The sequence below is a fragment of the Mya arenaria genome, chromosome 7, assembly GCF_026914265.1.
Source record: "Mya arenaria isolate MELC-2E11 chromosome 7, ASM2691426v1".
Classification (NCBI taxonomy): Eukaryota; Metazoa; Mollusca; class Bivalvia; order Myida; family Myidae; genus Mya; species Mya arenaria.
The window spans coordinates 39,120,221-39,139,791 of record NC_069128.1 but is presented as its reverse complement, the minus strand read 5'-3'; the positions used below and the strand labels follow the sequence as shown (position 1 = coordinate 39,139,791).

The following is a 19,571-nucleotide window of genomic DNA, read 5'->3' as shown; positions in this document are numbered from 1 at the left end:
GTAGGTTTATTACGCAGATTAATAACTTTTTTAATTTCTACGTTCGAAATGCCGTGGTGCGGTTTAACAGCGAACATACGTTGGTTGTACGATGGCCTTTCGTTTGCCGTGCGAAGGCCCTAGACTCGTGTGAATTACATTTGACTTTTGTAGACCTCCCAAAATTGAGGAGGCCGCAGGAATTCCACGGGTTATAATACGTATACCCCTAGTGTTTTGCCACTGTGCCACAACCGCGTCGCCACAAAGCTAGCTCAACCGCGAGGCGGTTGGAAGTGCCCTATACGGCTGACACTACTCTCCTCACTCTTATACCTTTTGGGGACCGAACCCTAACCCCCGCTCTAGCAAAAATGTTGACGAAGAGGAAAGCTTTTATTTAGAAGTAGGATTTTTTATTGGTCCCAGCTTATATCCAAATTATGTTAACAACACCAAAACCGAACATTCAAATGTTGACATCATCCGTTATTGTCATTTATATAATTTATATAATTATCTAATTGTATTTTTTTTTAGTTTTGGTTAACTTATAACTTTAGCTCATGTCATCACTGGGCACCATGATATATTATTATGTTTCGTTTAGAAATCTTTGATAATTTCAAACTGGTTAACTTTTAAATATTAATGGAGTATAACCAAAATCTAAGCTATGCGGCAGTGGTTTGTGTAACATCATCAGGATCAATTGGATGCTCTTGAAAAGCATTTATTGATCTGGAAGAAAAAAATAAAGATAAAAAGTAAACGTAAGCAGGTTTCCTTGCCAGTCAAGTATATCTTCTTTTGTGATTTTAAGGTAACGTCGATATTTTTGTAATCTCTCACATTTGCCATTCTCAAAATTGTTAACTTCACTAACAGTAACGCAAGTCGCAGTTAAACTCAATGGACGCCAACGAGTCTTGTCTTGTGAATAATGGTACTCTGCGTCATAAAATTGTCAAAATAATAAGGAAGTTTATCTCTGAACGTTCATCAAACTATTGGGAGCTTTGATGCCTGGTCATCCACAGTCGCTTGAATTATGGAAATTAGATGCCATTAGTGACAACAAAATTGTTGTTACCATGCCTTCAAGAAGACAATATCTACTAATCCAGACCATATTGTACTACATAAAAATTTGTCCATATAATCCATCAATATCAATTCATGTTTACACCCTGCTTGCAAAACAGCACAGAAATGCCTTCTTTACAACTTTTTGCAGCTTCTTACTTGATGGACTCACAATTTTTTGAGCTCGTTCTAGGTACCAGTGGTTATTTACTTCTTAACATGCAGATATTTGAAAATTTGTTACCCAGTCTGCGCTGAATGAAATAGAGAATGAGCGGGTTTGTTTCTTCACTTCACTCATTTATAGCTAGTACCATCACTGGGTTTGAATTTAGACTTGGATACTCGCAAAATGCGAGTGACATTTGCAAATTGCGAGTGCCTTTTCTTCAAGCTCACAACATTCTGCGAGTTGCTTTTTCTAGACCACAAAATGTTCAAAGGAAAGTAGAATAAACATGAACTTAACTCCGCTATGTAGTCGAGTGTAAACAGCTTATAAGTGGCATGTTTACACTACCAGTATAAAGAAGACAGTACGGAGTCACGCTCTAGTAAGTTTTCAAAAATAGAACAAATACGGAAAAGGCCGAGTTTTATCTCGAATCATTCCGGGATGCTCCAAGGCGTGCATAAAACAAAGTGAATACAAATGACGTAATCACCTAGCTCAATCATTGGCTAAATTTAGTGCTTTCGCGCACTATATGTAAACCCATCAACCTTTGAATATATTTCCGCCCAACTGTCAAAGTGAATAGACTTCGTTGATCGATATATTTCATGGTCCAAAGCATCCACGCTACATTTACTGTTGCTTTTATTCATTTTAAACTTATAATGTTACAATGCCCCCCCCCCCCCCAAAGAATAAGCCATCAACAAGTTCTAGTAGTCGAGTCACTAAAGATTGATACTTTTTAATATTCATAATATGTCTTTATTTCTACTACAATTAGACCATGTTATAAGGGAATAAAGCAAATCATAAAATTGCAAGTTGATTTTTCATTTTGCGAGTTGCCTAAAAAAGCACACGCAAAATATTGCGAGTGCTTTTCAAAGTTAAATTCGAACCCTGCATCACTTCACTCATTTATAGCTAGTACCAGAACAGTATCAGGTAAATATTGCTTATTTAATACTTATTACATGAGAAGATGATTGGTGGAATTATGAATAATTACTTTGAGCATGGTCACAACAAATGTTTTGTCAATAATTACTTTTAATTTCCAAAATTCAAGCCAATATCTGACTGCGCTTAGCAAGTTTACATGTAATGTAATATGTTTACATTTTATTGAATGAAAATACACCTAATGCATTTAATATTATAGCGGTCCTTATAACATGACTTTTTATGCAAATATAATGTCTTAAAAGATTACTAGAAGATGTGGTGATAATGTTATGCAGTATTGCCAGGTAATTATTAACATAGGAAATCAATAGTACTGCAATGTGATAAGTTATGCACCCAGATGCATAATCTGATATTGGCACTAAGCTATTGCATGCTTACAGCTAATCTGTTTCCAATTAATCAATAGAATACTAGCCTGAATATAAATATTGGTATCATTTGATGTCTTGTATCTGTGATTAAAGTTACACTAATCTGTGATTCCACATCTGAAAATGAAATACCTTAGAGGAAAACTGGTATGTTTTATATAATATTTAAACTTAGAAGTTGAAATTCATTTTACTGAAATACAGTTATTTTGATAAAAGTTTAATTTTATTTATTGTTTTGCTTTACCAAATAAAAGGTTATGTTTTATGAGTTTCAAATCAGGGCCTTTTAACCAGTTATGGGGAAGACACCCTAGCCTTTTTTGTTGGATTTTTTTATATAAGACAATTTAGTTGTACAAATAGAGTAAATAAAACAGTAAATATATCACTCAGAAACATTATTTAATGAATCGTGGGATTCTCATTATATAAAAACAACAACAACATGAAAATGGGGTATTTCAGAGGCTATTCTGGGGGCAGAAAAGATTATTTTAAAATGCTAAATGTAGTAAGTACAAATGTATTTCAGATGGAGTTCCTTGATAGACCAAACGTTCATATAAAAGATCGGGAATATGTCATTGGACAGTTGGAGAAAATGGTTGCAGATGGAGCTAAAAAGCTTCAGGTAGGCTGTTTTTCCTTCAACTGTTGAAGTCATTATATCTTAAAAGAATTATAAATTTACAATTTTCTGGAATTTAAAACCCTTTTTATTGGTCTTTATAACTACTGTAGCTCTCACTTAACACTGTTTGAAATATAATATGTAACAGACTTATTCACTTTTATGAACAGTTGATAATAATTAAAGCTGCACTCTCACAGATACCATCATAACAACTTTTTTTGATTAAATTACTAATGGTCTAAGAAAAATTCTTAAAACATCAAGTTTGGAGAGGAAATTTGCAAATCTGCGATCTGATCTTTTGTCATCGGTCTTCAGATATTTACGCAAAAAACTGCTCATTTCAAGACAAAAAAAAAAAGTTGTCAAAACGTTCAATCTGTGAGAGTGCAGCTTTAAAAGAGATAATAACTCAGTTTAAGAAAATGTTTATCATATTTCATTTAGAAATATTGACCAATATTGGGCTTATTCATTGACACTGTAAAAGCCTTTTTTTTGAAGAATCTTACAGTATAACTTTGTCTTAATAAAGACTTTAAGTAGCTACTATATATACAATATATTAGGAGTAGATGCTTTTCTGACATCTTGTATCATGTCAAATTTAGTGAGTAAAAATGTTTAGATCTCCCTGACCAAATTCTAACTAAGTGGTCGAAACAGATTTTGCTTTGTACGCAGAAACGAAAGAAGATACTCAGGTCTTCAGAAAAGGGTACTTTGTAACTTCAGAAAAGGGTACTTCGTAATTTTCCTTTTATAATGTGCCTTCTTTGATTAACTTCATAATTTAATGCTCTGTCTGTTGTTTTAACCATTGAAATTGCGCTAAGCTTTTTATGCAACTTTTCCCTGGAACTTCCAATCAAAAAAACAATCACGAATCAATTTCATAATGGATGTAGTGCATTTTCTTTAATTGTTTTGAATTATTCCCTTAGGAAATACAGTATCATTAAAAACTTGTTATAGATTCATTAGTAATATCATGAAAAACTTCAGTGGCACACATTGCACTAGCATGATTCAAGAATCAGAAAACAACAGTAGCCTATTATGGATTAATTGATGTGGCTTTCTGTTAATTGTCACTGCTAAATATGGAAAAGAACATTAAGACATACAGTCGAAACCTGATGGCTCGATATTCTAGGGACCGGCCAAAGTACTTTGAGCCTCGAGAATATCGAGCCAAGCGGGATTGCTTACAGAATGTTATTTTTTCATTTGTTACATAAAGTCTTATTTACCTCGTTTGTTATTGGCTACGCTATCTCCGCAAGAGAAGGAAGAGTATTTATTGGGTATAGTTATGCACCCTAAATTTCGTAATATGACTTATTCGATTATTAGAAAATATCATTTTTTATTTATAATAAAAATACATTTATGCGAAAACAAGCAATTGTAAACAGTGGGTAACACAAACATAGCTTAAAAGTTATATCAAAATGCATAGTAATTTAGGGATGGATAACAATTAGAGACATAACTGAAAGTGATGGCATGTTTATTCAAACTGTTAAACCATTTAAATTCGATAATAATTATAATATCAGTCAAGCAATTTTAATCGATTAGCGCCTTGTGCTAAATGAAGCCAATCAAACAAATCAAGGCATGAGATTCTTAACTGAACCCGCGAAAATGACATCGACCCAAGCAACCAAATCAAAGTGTGAAATTCTTGTTTGGGACCGCGAAAACGACTTCAAGCGTGGAGAAATATCGACCGTCAAGATATCGAGCCATCCGATCAAAATTTTTATGAACAAAGAGTAAATAAAAATCGTCCTTTTAATTTGGTTCGAGCCAACGAGGATATCGAGCCATGAGATATCGAGCCAACGAGTTTCCACTGTATTAAAGAAACATTGCTTTTCTAGTTTTTATTGAGTTGAATCAAATCTCTTTTGCTGACCCAGATCTTATTAATGCATGCTGCCTCATTTTGATTTCCGAAAATTTTGTATATATATCTTCAGGGGACGATTTCTTGACACTACTTAAGTCTGTTATAAAGCAATTTAGCTAAGCTTACTATTTTTGTTCCTTTTTGACATATTTACACTTTTGGAAGTATGGAAGTTATGTGTCTAATAATTATGAAAAAATAATAAAAAAATAAATAATATCAACATTAGGTAAAACTGAAATATTAATAAAACAAAATATTAACAAAAGCTACTTAAGTCTGTTTAGTATAAGAAGTTTCGAGAAATCAGGGCCAGGATTTTAGACAGGTTTTATTCTTGAAACCTAAAGGATGCCTCAGCTATTAGTCTATTACATATTTTTATTTCCTACATGAAACTCGTATTTTTGTAATCAATTATTAGCAATATACAATTTGGCTCTAATTTGACAAATTTCTATTATTGTACATGTAATTAATCATTATCTTGTATTTTGTTCCCACTTCACACGAAAATATTTTTTTCGGTGTCTGACCCCATTAAACTTGAATGAGTCCCATTAATTAATTGAGCCCAAAATGCAGGGGTCCATCTCAGTCGATATTTGTATCTTAGTTTCAATTTTTTGGGATACCTTTTTGAGTTTTTTTTAAAATAAACAACTTAGATTGAACTAAAATTTAAGATTAGAAACTCAGTGTTTTGATTGGCCTGTATTTTTAGCAGACCAATAGGCTGAATAGAATCACTGGGGCATGTCTAAGGATAAGGATAAGATCAATATTGAATACTACCCAGGAAATCATCTAAGTATTGCCATTTGTGTTGTTTATATGGATTTAAGATAATCGAGGATACAAAATCCTTTATTGAAATGACCCTGCCCTTTGAACATTAACTTGAACTGTTATTGTAAAAATGGGATGCAAAATTGTGTGTTGCAGTTTGGTTTACTTGATTATTTAAAGACGCACAATATAGGTTGGTGTAAAAACAAATATTTAGCCTTCATAAAGTTTTTTTTTCTTTTAATAAATAGCTACGTGGTCACAAATTTTACTGTTAAAAAGGCACAAAAATATCGCTTATTTTTTAAAACTGCACTCAAATCATATTTTTTTATCATTAAAGCTTCACTCTCACAGATTGACCGTTTCGACAATGAAAGTGTTACTTAACTCTTTAAGAAAATTGAAAAAATTGGCAGTTTTTCAACCAGTCATCAAAATTAGACTTTTGAATGAACAAGCCTGAATTCTTATACTATTGCTTGGCATCAAATTTTAGAACAAGCCCTGCTATATAAAATTCAGAATTTGAGCAAGCCCGAAAGACATTTTACCAGTGCAGGGCTTGCGGGCTTGTGCTAATTTTGACCACTGTTCAAACAGTTGAGACTTCGACTATTGTGAGTGACCTAATATGACTAAATTGAGAGCATTTAGATGCCAAAATCAGATGATTCCAAGACACTAAATAAAACAAAGTCGCCAAATTGGCCAATCTGTGAGAGTGCAGCTTTAAAGAAAAATGAGTTACTCATGATAATACATAAACATTTAAAAAAAAAGTTTTGCATTAACTTATATTGGGCGCCTTTAACCTTTTGTGCAGGTGTGTTCAGATTTTGATGCTACCATCACTAATTACAAAGGGCCCTGCTCCTACAGTAAGTGTGCAACCCTGCTGCATGAAATGGGCATGCTCTGATTAAAAGGTTCACCCTGTAATGTTTGTTCCCTGTTTGTGGCACAGTGGTTTGTGAATAGGTGATTAATGGCCCTAAATGGTACTCTTGGAAAAACCTTAAATCATATTTAATATACTCTGACACTTAAATCAGAACTAGAAATACATAAACATGGATAAATATTCAATTTTATTGAGTCTTAAACCCTGAAACTGTACATAATATCTATATATATTCTGATTGTCCAGTTCTAACTTTGTTGAAGTTAACGACACAATTAACGACAGCATTGTTAACTTTTAAAGGTGAAATATTGATTTGCTCACATATTTGAACTTAAAGTATAATATGTACAGCTGAAAAGGTTGTATATTGTTGTCATGTATATTGTTTAAGATTGTAAACAGATCACAAGTGTATATCTCTTAAACTCTCAGAGCAGTCAAGATTTTAAAGTTACAAACGATGATGTAAACAATGCTGGAAACTTTAGACATAGATCTGAACCATCAGCCCATTGTCAATATGTTTATGCATTTCTGATTCTGTTAAGGTTTATAAAATACATGTATAATTTTCGTTTTTTAGATTTAAAGCTGCACTCTCTGTACAGATAGACAGTTATGACATTTTTTAAGTTTTTGTCTCAGAATCAGCTGATTTTGGTATCAATGCCTTAAATTCAATACAGTTATATAAGATAACTGAAAAAGAACAGATATCAATTGTTTGGAAAACTGCGGAAAATATCAGTTTTCATAAAGTGTTAATAAAGCATTTAGCCTTAAAACATCAGTTTTCATAAATATGGAAAAAAAATATGATTTTTTGCCAGTAGTCTTGCAGCATTGGTTTAGAGAAATCTACACAATATTTGGTTCATTCCAAGACAAAAAAATGAAAAGTTGTTTAATAGATTAATCTTTGAGAGGGCAGCTTTAAAGGCCCTAAATGGCTCACCTATCCTCAAATCACTGTAGTTAGTGGCAACTTTTCTTCTTGCTTTTGTTTATGTTTTTGTATAACCCACTAGTTTTGTCAATTCTGTAACCCTGTGTGGTAGTTCCAGTCATCGAAATTAGACATTTGGATGAACAAGCCTGAATTCTTATACTATTGCTTGGCATCAATTTTGTTAACATGCCATGCTATATAAAATTCAGAATTTGAGCAAGCCCGGAAGACATTTTACCAGTGCCGGGCTTGTGGGCTTGTGCTAATTTCGACCACTGGAGTTCATTTTAGATAATTTAAGTTTTTTACCCAAAGATAACGGTACTAATCACATGAAACCATTATGCTCAATTGAGTCTAAAATATTTCGCCTGAGGTCAAGATTTTGCTGGGCAAGAGGTCAAATGTTCGAAAAACATGCCTTGTTGACTATATAGAGAGACCAAATTTTTTACCCAATCTTCATGAATATTGGTAGGAATATCATCGTCAATGAAGTAAAAGTCATGTTTGAATGTATGTTATAATTGGTAAAACAATGTTCACTAGGTCAAATAGTAGAAAGAAATATTTAAAAAAAGAAATCTAGTTTCTAAAAGTACAAAAATTCTGATCGAATGAATCAATTAAGGATTTGTTATTCATAAATTAGGGGACATATGATTATGGAGTCATATTAAATAGTTTTATTTAGGTTATTTACGCACAACTGCTACACTCTGTATGTAGGTAAGGGGTGCGGCAGCTTTATGCCCAATTTTATGGAACTTGGTCGGTATGTTTTTTTACCTGTTCTTGCCAAAGACGTCAGATGCCTTAGTGAACTATCAGTATGTTGCCTATTACCAATACATAAATGCCCTGGATTGAAAATGAACAAAAGAGCCATGCTAGTAGAGCATAGGCCATTATGGGCCTCTTTGATATATTGATCTATTATCTACAAGACAGTTATTTTGATTTTTTTTACTGTAAGGTTTTCAGGTGATTCAATACGGGGCAATTCTTGCTTATAACAAATATAATTTTTATGCTAATTTCACAATTTTGATATACATGTGTATTTCAGGTGGTGGCAGACTTTGATAGGACACTGTCCAAGTACAAACACAATGGTCATGTGTGTGCAACTTGCCATAGTATGTCCTTATAGCCAGTTAGCAATTTGTGTGTGCGCCTTTAGCTACATGTCTTGCCTTTATTTCCATCTTGACACAGACACCTTCTCTTTATAGCCTGTTGGTAATTTGTGTGTGCGCCTTTAGCTACATGTCTTGGGCATTTCTCCACCTGTACATTTATAGTTTACACAGACACCATATCTTTATAGCCTGACACCTTATCTTTATAACAAGTTGTGTGTACGCCTTAAGCTATATATCTTCAGACTTACCTTTATTCCCATCTGTCTACACAGACACCTTCTATTAATAGCCAGTTGGCAATTTGTTTGTGCTCTTTTAGCTATATCTTCAGACTTGCCTGTACTCTGTATTCCCATACGATTTGTGTACAGATATTTATTTTAGTCATTATTTACAATGTTTGTCAATTTACAGTGGCCACAAATTCCCCCAAGTTTAATAGCTCCAATTTTGCTAATACTTTTTATCTGAATACAAATCATATGCTGTTTTGTTTTGATGATTTAAGTGAAACAAATCTAACATTTTATGCATTTGAATAAAGTATATATTATTTTGCGTCAACCTTTATTGTGCGCCTTTAAACCACAAACTGGAAGGGGATGATTTTACAAGTCAATTTAATTTTGAATTGATGGAAACATTTAATATATTAATACTCACCGTTTCACTTTGATCTGATGGTTATAAGAAAATATGCAATTTAATAAGAATGCTTATTGTACGCAAAGGACATTTTGAATAAATATTTTAGCAAGCAAATCTCACCCTTTTCCATTCCAGATATTGTACACTTTCTATGTTTAAGAGTTATAAGTTTTGCATGCATATATTTACTGTGTTTTTCCTTATTTAGCAATTTATAAATAAGTGAACTTCAATTTTAACATAGTCATGATAAATTTTAGCAGTTTTATAATAATTGTTTAAACAATTAAGTACATGTAAGTTCAAAAAATTATTTGAGTTGTCTTGTAACCATGTTCATTTAGTTTTTGTTAAATAAGCACTTTACCGTTTTTAAATATGTTGACATGTATATACTGTCTAATGATAAATATTTAGTTATTGAAGGTCAAATTTTTATCAATATTTGTATAAGGAGCGTACTCAAAATGAAATGTGCATGAATGTTTTTACAGATGTGTTGGAAGAAGGAGGACTTCCAGGAGAGTACAAGGAACAGGTAGGTTGGATGTACCATATGCCTATTGTCAATCAAATAATCCGTTTATTACCGTAACCAGCCTAGTTAACCAGTTGGTTGTTTTGTTTAAAATTCAATACAAAGAGGAAAGCACTCCTGCTTTTCTTCATTTGCATGTGAATAATGCAGGACCATTCTACACCAACATTAACACAATGAAAACTACAGGGTCAAGCCCAGTTGTCATACTCAATTATAAACCCTCAGTGCTCCAGCTAGGCCTAAATAATAATCATCCTGCTGCCTTTTACTATGCCTCGCTGTGCCCTCTTTGATAGTTTTGAACAATATTTTTGGACATATTGTCATGTCAATTCTCAGACATAAGTATAAAAATAATAAATATACATTTAAAAATAATAAATATACATTTAAAAATAATAAATATACATTTAAATAATAAATATACATTTAAAAATAATAAATATACATTTAAAAATAATATATATACATAAATTTGACACTTAATTAAACAAAACAGCAAAATGTGCTCCATTAAAGCTTATTCAATTGGCATAAAAATGCCCTTTCGTCATGACCTAGCACCTGGCCCTTTTCAAATCTTGGCTGGAGCACTGACCTTGCTTAGAACGACACTGAACGAGGGGCACAAAAATACAACCTTCATACAGACCATAAAACATCAAAATACCTTTTTTTTAGAAAATGGTGAGATAACTCATGCTTTTCATAACCCCTATTCAATTTCTGACTTTTAGTCAACTTCTTTTAGCAGTTAAATTAGTACTAAATGTAAGTGTGATTAATTTTGACGTGAAGTTAGTTTATTTTATTAATTTTTTGGATTTCACTTTTCAGGCTTACAAAATACGGGACAAGTATTTTCCAATTGAAACCGACCCTAACTTGACGATCGAAGAGAAAACTCCATATATGGTAGAATGGTAAGCAGATGTAATTACAGTATCTATTAAAGAATAATCTTTGCCTCACAAAGTTGAATTTTTAACCAAGAATAAATATTTGGTCACCATTCAATGGTCACTTGATATGTATTGTCATTCAAATTCAATGGTTACTTGATATATTTTCATACCATTCAATGGTCACTTGATATATTGTCATACCATTCAATGGTTATTTGATATATTGTCATACCATTCAATGGTCACTTGATATGTATTGTCATACAAATTCAATGGTTACTTGATATATTGTCATACCATTCAATGGTTACTTGATATATTGTCATACCATTCAATGGTTACTTGATATATTGTCATACCATTCAATGGTTACTTGATATATTGTCATACCATTCAATGGTCACTTGATATATTGTCATACCATTCAATGGTTACTTGATATATTGTCATACCATTCAATGGTCACTTGATATATTGTCATACCATTCAATGGTTACTTGATATTTTGTCATACCATTCAATGGTTACTTGATATATTGTCATACCATTCAATGGTTACTTGATATATTGTCATACCATTCAATGGTCACTTGATATATTGTCATACCATTCAATGGTCACTTGATATATTCAATGGTCACTTGATATATTGTCATACCATTCAATGGTCACTTGATATATTGTCATACCATTCAATGGTTACTTGATATATTGTCATACCATTCAATGGTTACTTGATATATTGTCATACCATTCAATGGTTACTTGATATATTGTCATACCATTCAATGGTTACTTGATATATTGTCATACCATTCAATGGTCACTTGATATATTCAATGGTCACTTGATATATTGTCATACCATTCAATGGTTACTTGATATATTGTCATACCATTCAATGGTCACTTGATATATTCAATGGTCACTTGATATATTGTCATACCATTCAATGGTCACTTGATATATTCAATGGTCACTTGATATATTGTCATACCATTCAATGGTTACTTGATATATTGCTTGGTTAATTTATATATTGTTCTACTGTTGCTTGATTTGTCAACACCACCATGGCCTTCGTTGCTGCAAGAGCTTAATCCTTGTTAGTCTAATGAGTTGCTGTTTGGTATAGGTAAATAAATGTAGATTACATAAATCAATTTTAACCAAGTGTTTCAGAACATTGTTCCCATTATAAAGAGTCCTTTCAAGAAATGCATAGCTGTATGGTACTTAGTGTGAACATTGATAGTAACATTCAACATACTTAGATTAAACAGTTTTATTCTTTCGGTGTTGCATCCAATTAGGCCTGATATCTCGAAACTGCTTGAGTCACGATTTAGCGTAGCTAACTTTTTTTTTTAAATATTCTTCTATAATGAGTCAACCATTTACTTTTTTGGAAGTATTTACACTGTTTATTAATGTTATCTGTCAGATAATCATGAACAACTAAGTTTTATTGATAAAATCAGGTTATTAAAAGTAAGAAATTTTGCTGAACAAAGTAAGCTACTTAGTCTGTTAATTAAGCTTACGAAGTTTTGAGAAATCATGGGGCTGTTCATTTCAGTAACAACAGGCTTAGATAAGCAACTGAATCAATGTAGTTTGGTACTAATTTATTTGAAAAGTTACTAAGTACAGTCATACCCTGTTGGCTCGAACATCGATGGACCGTCAAAAATACCTTGAGCCTCGGAAAATTCGAGCCAAGCAGGATTGTTTACCTTCAGTATAAAGAGAACGGTCCTTTACATCTAGTTTGAGCGAACGAGCAATTTGAGCCAAGCAAGTTCGAGCCAACAGGGTTCGACTGTACATATGTCTGTATCAGTATCGTAAACATCAAACCAAGAAATTGAATTGTCTTTATACATAATACTCAGATATTTTAGACACCAATACTTATTTTTGTATTTATTTTTTATTCAGGTGGACAAAGGCTCACGCCTTGCTTGAGAAATACCCCCTTTCGAAAGAAATGCTTCATTCTATGGTGGCAAAATCAACAGCAAAATTGAGGTAAATAGATTGAGAGGTCATTACAATAAGTAAATATACAATGTATACAAATTGTATGAATAAACAAATAATTACTATATAAAAAATGTCATTTAAGAATACAACCTAAATTTTAAGCCACTGGAATTGCAGATAGGCAATCATTAAGTTCTAGACTTAATCATTAATAATTCACCTTTCGCGGGTGTTAAAAGGTCCGCCTACTGCCACTCATCCGGTTCACACTCGCTGCATCAGATTTTGCGTTGTCAATGTATCAGCCAATAAGGTTGTATTCTAAGTCAGTTAGATGACCTGAGTTAAATTCGTAATGATAAAGCACTTGTTCGCTACGCTCACTCTGCCCATTCTTGTTCATGAAGAATTTACTTCATGTCATCTAACTATTAAGTAAGGATAATTATGTGCCATTAGAATTCTGGTATACATATATATACAGGTCATAAGATTTAACAACAATCTCCTACAGTTCTAAAATACAAATATAAAGGGTGAGAAAGTATACTTTATTTCAATTGTTATTGGAATTGCAAAATTAAAATTGTGTGTAGATATGTAATGTTGTCATTACATTTATTTAGTTTATAAATGCATTCATGTGGTAAGGTTTTCGAGCCAGCATTCAGTTGCTAGGTCTGTGATTGTAATGTTTTACCATAGTGTATTTTAAAGGGGCACTATACAAGTTGAGGTAAAAAAATGTTTTTATTTCAATGCATTATTATGTTAAGATCATTTTGTGAATTTAATGATAAAAAGCGACGTGTACACTTTGTGGCCTTTACAAATATTTTTATGCCTCCACAAAGTGGCGGCATATAGGGTTGCCCTTGTCCGTACGTACGTCTGTCTGTCTGTACGTACGTACGTCCCGAAGATTGTTTCCGATCTAATTCTTGAAAACCGTTTGTCCAATCCTCACCAAACTTTAAACACATGTTTGTAACCATAATATCTTGATCAAGTTCGATAGTCATGGAAATCGCTTTAGTCATTTAGGAGTTACGGCCCTTTTTTGCCAAAAATACTTCAAAAATATATGTTTCCAATCTAATTCTTGAAAAGTATGTGTCCAATCCTCACCAAGCTTTACATACATGATTGTGACCATAATATCTTGATCAAGTTCGATAGCCATGGAAATCGCTTTAATCATTTAGGAGTTAGGGCCCTTTATTTCCCAACAATACTTAAAAAATATCATCTCGATGTAAATGAGATGTGGATCCAACAAGTTTTTTCCTGCCTGAATGGCGCCATATAACCTATACAGTCTTGCGATGCCGTAAAACCCAACTCAACTCAACTTATCCTATATGTGCAGATTATCCTGAATAATCATTATGGCTTATTTTCTGTGACAAAAAATCAAAGTGGGGGCATCCGTGTCCTATGGACACATTTCTAGTTTTTCAATAAATAGCTATGCACTCACAAATTCCCTTTTATAAAAGAACCAAAATATCGATTAATATATCTTTTTATTTATACATAAATCATCTTTTTTATGTTGATCATTAAAGTCAATTGAGATAAACATAATAATGCTTTAAAAATAAAACAATTTTTTTGCACGAACCTTATTTATGCCCCTTTAATTTATTTACAGTGTTATAATATATTATTGAGATCTCTTGTTCCAGGGAAGGATGCACCACCTTCTTCGACAATCTTCACGCCAGTGACATACCATTGTTGGTGTTCTCGGCCGGTGTTGGCGATATCATCCGGGAGGTCATTGCTCAAAACTCCCACATGTATGACAATATGCACGTAGTTTCGAATGATCTCAACTTCGACGAAAATGTAAGTGTGGTGTATTCTTTACAATGGGCTGATTGTTCAGGTTTTTAGCTCTACTGGCCAAAGGCCAGATAAGCTTATGCGATGGTAATGTGTAAATAGTATGTGCGTCCATGCGTCTGTAAACAATTCCTTGTTAACATGATACAGCCTTCAGTTTTGATTGTATCTCAATGAAACTTAAACAGTATTGGGATATCCATTAGAGCTTGGTTTCTTTCGAAAACCAGCTAGATCAGCCCATGCATGCCTAGATTATGGGCCTTGATAGTATAAAAAATGCTATTGTGTAAACAATTGCTTGTTTACACGATACTGTCTTCAGTTTTGATTGTACCTCGATGAAACTTGTACAGTATTTGGATATCCATTAGAGCTTGGTTCCTTTCGAAAACCAGCTAGCTCTGCCCATGCATGCCTAGATTATGGGCCTTGAAATGATTAGATTAAAGGCCTTGATAGTATAAAAAAATGCTATTGTGTAAAAAATGTATGCGAACAAGATACAGTCTTCAGTTTTGATTGTATCTCGATGAAACTTGTACAGTATTACTGTCAGTATTCAGATATCCATAAGAGGTTGGTTCTTTTCGAAAACAGTGATGTTGACAATACAAACCCAGCCAGTAGAGCATAGGCCCTCTTGGGCCTCTTGTTTTATAAGGTTAACAACATTGTTAATAGCATTGTTACAACTTTAAAAGGTGGACAATTTTATGACATGGTCATACATTAAAATAGAAAGGGAACTGTTATAATAGTTGTCTCCAACCTTTTCAGAAATAATGTAGATCACAAATGTGCATATAAATGTTTTTGAGAAATAATAATATGAAAGTTAACAATGATCACGTTAACAATGTTGTAAGCTTTATCAAAGTTCCTAACAATCCGCCCAGTGGATTATTTTTGCGGCATGGAATATGATCATTTATTCATCGAATTAATAAAAATACAAATTTTGATCAGTTTGTCAGTTTATAAATGTTGATATGTTATATATGACCTATATCCAAATTTTATCATGAAGTCTTTAAAAATTATGTTTGTTTTCAATTTCATGACCCGCACAAAAAGGGTAAGGTAGGTCACGTTCCCCCCACAACAAAATACCATACTCTTGCGCAATATCGTGCCAACAAAGGTGACTTAGTATAAGTTATCATAACTTTCTTCACAATCGTTGTAAAATATATAATGTTTAAACTAATTACTTACCAATTTATATATATATTTTTTCAGGGCAAAATGATCGGCTTCAAAAATGCAATTATCCATGTGTTCAATAAGAACGAACACGCGGTGCACGACTCGGACTACTTTCATAATCTTAGTCATCGAACCAACCTGCTGCTTATGGGAGATTCACTTGGCGACCTGCAAATGGCAAATGGAGCTGAGAACGTGGAAGCCAAGCTCACCATAGGCTTTCTCAACCTCAGGGTATAATTTTAGCGAAATAATTTTAGCAGATATGATACTATGATACATGATACTATGACGTCATATGTTTGCTGACGTCATTTTTTTTATCATGATGCCTCAAGACCTATTTTCAGTCTCCACAGGTGAAGGAGAGTTTTGAATTGCACAAGAGCACATTCGACATCGTGATACTATGAAGTCATATGTTTGCTTACGTCATATCGATTACACTCGTAGTTCAAAATAAAGCTTTTTCCCCCGCAGGTGAAGGAGAGTTTTGAATTGCACAAGAGCAAATTCGACCTCGTGATACTATGACGTCATATGTTTGCTTACGTCATATCTATTATAGTCATTGTCCAAAATCAAGCTTTTTCTCTAACTAGTGAATGAGAGTTTGGAGTAACACAGTTCTACAAAGAGCAAATTCGACCTCGTGATACTATGACGTCATATGTTTGCTGACGTCATATTTGTAATAGTCGTAGTTCAAAATAAAGCTTTTTCTCTACAGGTGAAGGAGAGTATGAAGTTGTACAAGAGCAAATCGACATCGTGATATTATGACGTCATATGTTTGCTTACGTTATGTCTATTATAGTCGTTATTTAAAATAAAGCTTTTTCTCTGCAGGTGGAGGAGAGTTTGGAGTTGTACAAGAGCAGATACGACATCGTGATATGTGAAGATGAAACCATGGACGTAGTCAACGCAATAGTCAACAAGATTCTATGTATAGGCTGATGCTATTGATATTTTTTATAGGAGAATTGGATTGTTATATACTGATGGACAGATCTTGATGGGGTTGATGAATCTTACGAAAGGACTTTTTTGTTATATATCTGATATGCTGTATCGAATTAAAACATCGACACCAACGCAATGTCACTACGTTTATGTTTTTTACTTCCTTTATTATCATATGATAGAGGGTAAATGTGTTCAACCTAGGTTAAACCTGTGTTGTTTTCTACTGCCAATGATAAATTACAAATTCGTCGCTTGAGTTCCAAACTGTTTTAAGTGTGTTTTGTGGGCCAAATAGAGACATTCATATCAATAGAGGCATTAATATCGCTGGTATCGCCTTTTCAAGCTCAATCATGTAGTTGAACTTATACCAGTCAGTAAGTCAAATAAAAGTGACTCGCTCATGATTTTGGACCAAAAATAAGTTTTTCCGGTAATGTATCTGAAAACACCCATTTTATCATTATTTTACTCTATGATTTCGAAATTGCAAAAAAAAATACAGTTATAGCTTAAAAAAATATTTTGGTTTTAGTGGGGTTCGAACCCACGCCGGTAAAGTCAACAAAAAACTGTTAATTAATAGCATCACGTGATAATGTCAATCAACCAATCACGCAACACCACAGCCGTAATATTTGAGAAAATATCAACATTTGCTGAAGGGTTCCAGCTGTTGGTATTTTTGTTTTAACACTCTTTATCATTTGCCGAAAATCATTTCGTAATTAAAAAGTGCATTTGACAAAACATTAGCGAGTCACTTTAAGAGATTTTTTCTTCCAGACTGTTCTAAATCTAAAAATAAATATCATAAAAAATGAACATCATGTTGATGATCTTTTTAGGTATCATCACCATAGTGCTTGTTAAATGGTCTGTGAAATTTTGGTGAAACTACCCTTACAGGGAATAAAAATATAAAAGCTTTAAACTGAATTTTCTCAAAACACTACCAAATGCTGTTAGAACAACCTGTATAAACTCAAGCGACGAATTGTGAAATTTCATCTTTGATTATACACCAAACCATGTTCTTAAAGTGTTCCTTTGTGTTAATAAATATTTTTCGAAATATCAATGTTTCTTTTTCATCATCATTCAGTATTTTTACGATATCTTGTCTTAAGCTGGTCACTCTGAAAATGCAAATGTGTAAATTACTCATCACCACCTAGTGACGCTATTATTCAAAATCAATACATAAACATGTAATAAAAACAATGTTTGAGTGATTAACCTTTAACTGCTTACTAAATAATGCGTTTATGGAAATATAAAATTACTGATAACAAGATTGTAACCGTGTATTTTATAGCTGAAAACGCAAAAATAACAAATGATTGGTGAATGCTAAAAGATTTGCTGTGATTTTCCATGGTGTCATGAGGTAGAAATACCGTGTTTTATGCACATTTCTTTCAAATTAAACTAGGTATCCTTCATAAGATCCATTGTTTTCGACATTTATTCATCCTTTTTTGGTAATTGTTTTAATAGAGGTAAATCTTATTCGGGAGTAAGAGTCCATCTTCAAAGTGACCAGACACCAGATGGTCCCAAAATCGGCAAAAAAAAACAGTATTTCCTTAAGACAAGCCTAAAACTGTCATTATGAGCTAGTATGGACACGAAAATACATCATTTTACATGTTGAAGAGAATATTTTGTCGCCGTCTTACCCGTTTAAAAATAGCGCAAACTGGTTTCCCAGCTTATAGCGTGTTCATTTGAAATGTGAAAGTCACGTGATTAGTACAGATTAATTTACCTGGAAGAGTCCCAGTGAATTTTGATTTGGAAAAAATACGCAGAAATGTGTCGTTAGTGACATGATACACCAGTAAGTAATGTAGTAAGATTCAATGCGTTATACACAACGATATCAATTTTATATAAGTTTTTGATATTTTCTCTTTTTTTTGCAATCTTGTGTCTATTCCTTTTAATAATAATAATAATAATAATAATAATAATAATAATAATAATAATAATAAAATGCAATCAGGTTTGGTAACGAAACAAAAACAGCAATTCTCTGTAAACAGTATAATAGCTATGTATGGTCGGAATTAGGGGTACGTTTTTTTCTCCCACCTCAGATAAGTAGATCCAATATTCTAACCATGCTAGAAATTCTTATCCTGCCCACCGGCGAAGGTAAAATGACCGTATGAAACTCCTTTTTAATGGTCACCATATTGTAATTACCTCCCTTGTTGAAGACTGTCGTCTGTAGCATCATGTAAACCTTGTCTTGCGGCAATATTTTGAACGCTAATTAATTACTTCTCGCTTCAAATGTCACCAGAAAACAGTTTTCACGCACCTTTCAAGAAATAATGCTTCGCTCTTCTTAGAACTATTTAAAAGACCGATCACACCATTTACATACTCTGAATCACTGCGCGAATATCCATGACAACCACGAATTATTGCATATCCGTACGCAATTATTTTCACTAAGCACAACCGAGTTCAAGCAAAAAATGAATTTTTACTTAATTTTGTTTAACTGAGGCGAGAGAAAAAAAAAC

At 32.9% G+C, this 19,571-nt stretch overlaps 1 protein-coding gene across 3 annotated transcripts; it reads left to right on the top strand.

Moving 5' to 3' along the window:
• Nucleotides 1-682: 682 nt before the first annotated feature.
• Nucleotides 683-18,115, top strand: LOC128241747 (cytosolic 5'-nucleotidase 3-like). Of its 3 annotated transcripts, none has more exons than XM_052958811.1 (9): nucleotides 683-802; nucleotides 3,119-3,217; nucleotides 8,853-8,922; nucleotides 10,071-10,114; nucleotides 10,955-11,040; nucleotides 12,964-13,053; nucleotides 14,697-14,859; nucleotides 16,099-16,299; nucleotides 16,915-18,115. In XM_052958811.1, exons 2-9 carry the CDS (start codon nucleotides 3,119-3,121, stop codon nucleotides 17,023-17,025), a joined length of 864 nt encoding a protein of 287 aa, XP_052814771.1. In that variant the 5' UTR covers nucleotides 683-802; the 3' UTR covers nucleotides 17,026-18,115. The 3 variants fall into 3 exon arrangements, with proteins under 3 accessions (XP_052814771.1, XP_052814772.1, XP_052814773.1); XM_052958812.1 differs by lacking the exon at nucleotides 683-802 and adding an exon at nucleotides 2,071-2,188; XM_052958813.1 differs by lacking the exons at nucleotides 683-802; nucleotides 8,853-8,922 and adding exons at nucleotides 2,071-2,188; nucleotides 6,754-6,808.
• The last annotated feature ends 1,456 nt before the right edge of the window (nucleotides 18,116-19,571 follow it).